The sequence below is a fragment of the Cyprinodon variegatus genome, unplaced genomic scaffold, assembly GCF_000732505.1.
Source record: "Cyprinodon variegatus isolate N-32 unplaced genomic scaffold, C_variegatus-1.0 Scaffold0, whole genome shotgun sequence".
Classification (NCBI taxonomy): Eukaryota; Metazoa; Chordata; class Actinopteri; order Cyprinodontiformes; family Cyprinodontidae; genus Cyprinodon; species Cyprinodon variegatus.
Window position 1 is genome coordinate 1,338,888 of NW_015150453.1, and position 4,874 is coordinate 1,343,761.

The 4,874-nt window shown below is 38.1% G+C and overlaps 1 protein-coding gene across 1 annotated transcript in view; it reads right to left on the reverse strand.

The window, feature by feature from the left end:
• The window catches only part of tp53inp1 (tumor protein p53 inducible nuclear protein 1), a 12,920-nt gene extending 8,458 nt beyond the window's left edge, over positions 1-4,462 (reverse strand). Inside the window, exons 1-2 of the mRNA XM_015378144.1 lie at positions 4,255-4,462; positions 733-1,080 (exon numbers count right to left, since the gene is read on the reverse strand). Coding sequence (XP_015233630.1) covers positions 733-1,015 — 283 coding nt within the window. The 5' untranslated portion in view covers positions 1,016-1,080; positions 4,255-4,462. The remainder of the gene's footprint in view (positions 1-732; positions 1,081-4,254) is intronic.
• Positions 4,463-4,874: the final 412 nt, after the last annotated feature.

The window sequence follows — 4,874 nt, forward strand, 5'->3', positions numbered from 1 at the left end:
ATCATCAATACGAAATGAAGGCTTAATATTGCAGGGATCAGCACCGCCCCGCCATGACGGATTGGAACGAGAGAAAAATTAAAAATGATTATGGAAAAAAATACAAAGTAGAGTAGGACAAATAGTGACTGACGTGTACAGTACAGTATTTCACTGCTGTTCTGACGGAGCCGCTGCATCCTTCTAAAGCCTGCGGTGCAGGTGTGTGTTTTTTGGAGATAAGAACATAGTTATCGGTAGTTGTTGTCGCTCTTTTTTCTTCTGGGCCAAAAGATCCTCATAAACCGACATGCCACCATTAATATGTTCGACAATAAAGTTTAACAATGCATGATGCAAATCCGTGAAGCAGCGAGACCGTGAAAAGTGAACCGCGTTATAGTGAGGGTTCACTGTATTTGAAAATTGAAACGACTGCGCAAAAGAATCGGATTTCACAAAGAAATCTGAATTGAGCATTAAGGCCTGCAGTGTGAACGTAGCCAAAGTTAACATTTTTAACAATGTTTATGTCAAGAATAAAGCCTTCTTTCACATGGCAAGGAATATGTTTTTTTAAATTCAACAGCTGAATTGGATCGGTATCAGATATCAGCCGATACCCTGAGCCCAGGTATCGTATCGACTTGGATCGGAAGAAACTGGATCAGTGCATCTCTGGTATTAATAAAATTTTTGCCCATTTTGAGGTTATTCAAACCTCTGACGGCTACATCAGTGTGTCAGGCTTACTCAGATAGTTCACTAGGATCCAGTCTTCCTCCTCTTCCTCTTTGCTGTCTCCAGATTGGCTGCGTCGACTCAGCGCATCATCGGTGTCTCCAAACAGAGTGCTGGCGAACCTCTGGAACATGCCGGGACGTCCTGAAGGCGCGTGAGGCTGAGGGCGGAGCGTAGCTCTGGGCGACGGCGGGGAGAGGGAGCGGTCTTTTTGGTCATCAGCTGCAGGGTTCACAGCAGGTAGAGGCTCCAGAAAGGTGCTAAAGTGCTTCAACAGGGTGTGGTCATGGATCATCTGAGGTTCAGCACAGACATGCTGGACATCGCTCAACGTCGAGTGCAAAAAGTAAAGAAAGAGCCCTGAGGAAATAAAAGTTTAAGATCCTGATTATTACTTATGTAGTGATGGAGAAAATAATTCATCTAGTTAGAAAGGTTTAACAGATTAACCTAAATCTGCTGCAATATGAGTGAACAGACACACAGAAACCAGAGATTTTCCTTGATCTAAAAGGGAGAGGTTTTATGTTCACCAAAAAATGGGTCAGGTGAGGATTATGAAAGCAGAGACTACGCAGCTCGCCGAGTAATTATTAAATTACACGTAACCCTATCAAGCTCAGCGCACACTCAGCTAACTGTAAACACTAAACCTCAACCAGCCTCGAAACCCGTCACTACTTTCTTTGTCAAAATAAATCTCATTATGAATTTTAAAACAACACTTTCTCCTTCTATGACCTTTTGGTTCATGTTTAGGGAAAAACATCCAGATCTGCAGAGAAATCTTTTTCCATAACTATAATCTGCAGTTTATTTATCATTCTCTGATTGTAAACATTTAGAGCTGCTGGCTTTATCTGCCCACAATCATTTCATTGCACCTAAACGGCATTAAAAACAGGAAAAACCAACAGAAACTTCGTCGACTGTTTGGTTACTATTCTGCGTGAGGCTATAAAGTGTATTACCATGCATGTGCTGTCAGAGCAGCTGAGATAGAAGCAGATAGACAGAGCTGGCTGGCAGCCTGCACTCTGGACTTCACATTTGGAAAGCAGAGAAAATGAAAAGTGTGTCTGTGTCCCACTGCAGCTGCTGGGAGTAACGACACCCACTGGTAAAGCAGTGGGAGATTTAACAGAACAATAAGCTGACCTTTTAAGACATGCTTTTGTATTATTTTGCACTGTTTAATATTAAAAACATATTTTTCCATCTGTCTAGCTGTAAAAATATTAATAAAAACCTATCAAATATGAAGGAAATTGATAATGAATGTCCTGTTTATGTTGCCTCTAAAAGGATAATAACAATGTATATAGATAATTTTTCCCCAGTCCGCTTGATGAATAGTTGCATAAATAGAAAAGCTTGTGAATACAGCAACACTCCAAACGCATTCAACTAATTGGATTTTATGCTATAGCTAACGAAATAGCTCATTATGGTTGACAGTGGGGGTTCCTGCATGCAAAAAACAAAAAACAAAAAAAACTTTCTGAGCAAACTTCAAATAATTCTTATAGTCATTAATCTCAGTTTAACAGCCAATGGAAAAATATAGAATTAATCTAATCATCATTTTAGCAAAGTATTATCTGCATAAAATTATTTTGCAAAAAAATAAAAAAATAAAAAAAGTTTTATTAATTTAAAATAACAGATCTTAAAGCACATTGGACTACTAATGGAAAAGCAGAAAAAAAGAAATCAACCAAAATAATTAATTTACTCATTTTAACTTACATGTAATACATCTCTAAGTTATATATTAATTCACAGCTGTCAATAAAGTTCTGTAAAAAAAAATCTAAAGCTAGTCTAAGCTGGTTATTTTTTATTCAAATCCAGGACTTTATAGCAATATGATGTAATTCAGTGTCGCCTTTATGTCACCAATTAGGAACTGGAACTTCAGAAAAAAATTAATAAACTGAAAACTTTATCTAGTCAGCTGATTTCCTGCAAATGTTGATTTGATAAATTTTCTGTTTAGCTGCTCATGGTGCTTGAAACAGATTTGACGTTATCGTTAACTAAAAAAAAAAGGGTAATGTGAAAAGATGTTTAAATATATGTAAAAAAAAGCCTCTAATCAAGATTTTGGTCACTTTGTAAATGACTGGAGTTTTGGTTAGCTTTATCTTTTAAATGTATAACCTAACAGATATTTTATTACACACGGTGTACTTGAAAACTCAACTATCAAGGAATACTTTAAGTACTTTGGTGGGAAAAAATAGGAGGAAACGCGTCTGAACGGAAGAACTGTCGACTTTAAGGCAGCAAACAATACAAAATCCCAAATTTCCGATCTTTTCTTCGTGCAATTGAAAGCGTCCCACCATTATGTTGATCGACCGTGGTGCGTTAAAAGCCTCTCCCAATAATCGTAATTCCCAGCCACTTGTCTAAATTTGATTACACAAGGAAAAATCGAAGGTCTGCTGCATTTGAAGAACAACCAGCAAGCGAACAGCAAGCGAAGCTTTAAAACCATCCGCCATCTTTAACAGCAGGCTGATAATCCTGCTCTGCACCTGTTTCACACCCATCCTTCCTGAAAAGAGCTATATTTATTATCAAATGCATGAAAATATTTTGAAGTGAGCTCACTCCGAGCTTTATACAAACAAAGCTTATCCTTGTTCAGTTTTTTTTTTTAAATAATGTTAAATTTGCCCATATTTGGGGTTTATCAAATATCTAGATTAGGGGGGTTATAGGCTGCAGGGATTATGAAAGAGCCACAAAGGATGTGCCATAATCAGAGATAGAGAGGGAAAGAACACAGATTAAGCATTTTTAGTTACAAACATGGATTTATAGCCTCTAAAACACTTCAAGACAGACCAAATAAAACTGTAAAAACTGTTAACTATTACTAGTTGATGCTGTTTGGACATTTATTTAGAGTTTTATTGCAGTAGGCAATAAAACCTTAAGAAAAGCAGGTTAATTATTCTGCAACACACACAGGCACGCAAAAAGAAATAATAATGTGCATTATTACTGTTCAGTATCTGTTGTGCAGCAGAAATAATCGGCTCCCAGTGGCTGTTAATGTGATTTGTCCACCAGTCAGCAGGGGGAAAATAAACTGGCCTGGAGATAATATGGAGCAGCAGCACTTTTCATGGTTAAACAAGAGGAAGAGGAGGAGACTGTAATTCTATACCCGGACTGGGCCGCCTGCTCAAGACGTTTTATCTTCTGAATTATATAATTAAATGTTTTTGTTTTTTTTTAACAAAACAACAAAAACATCCAAACTGTTCATCATTAATGCATAAAAAACATGATTTCTAAGCTAAATCAGAGCTGCTGAAGCTTTATTTAAATGTTAAAAAGGACCGTGAGGTTTGAGCAAACGACAAGAAAAGCATTAATACATAAAAACTCAGTAAAATAATCTAATCTGATAAAGAAAGAAGTGTGTCTGCAAACATGCATGCGATAAATGTGATTAGGATTAGGATTAAAAGGCAGCAGAGGTGTTAATGTCGATCAGGAGGAAAACAAAGAACCCACCTGCGGCAGACGGAGCAGCAGGAGATGTAAACGACCAAAATCCTTAAAACGGAGGTAGATTCGTTTTTCGAAAAATAGAAAAAAAGACAAAACTCGAAGTTTCTTCGCAGAAGAAATAACTTATTTTTTTTTAAAAAGGAGTATTTTACGGGCAGTCACAGTGAGGCCGATCGTCTTTTTCTCTTTTCAGTCCCGTTTCCTCCTCTCTCCCTCAACTGCGACTTCTTTTGTTGTTGTTGTGGGGCTCAAACAGCTGATCGGGTGACGTCACGAGGGACAGCCTATCAGAAGGGGGCGGGCCTGCGGCGGCTAGGCCAATCAAAACGCGCTGCACGGGCTGTAGCTAACCCACGTGACCGTGCCCCCCCTCCTTCATTTTTTTCTCCTTTCTGGAAAAAAAAAAGGGCATGACTGGGCAAAGCTCCTGGCAGAAACGTTAGTTTCCCTAAATTAGACAAATGTTACACAAACAGTCCGGCATCCGGGTCAGGCTGCAGACTTTCCTGTTTTATTAGAATCCACCTAACATGTTTATCTTTTATTCTGCGCTGCCTCACTGGACACATTTATAGCTTGCATAATAGATATGTAATAAAGAAATAAGCCATAAAAACTTATTT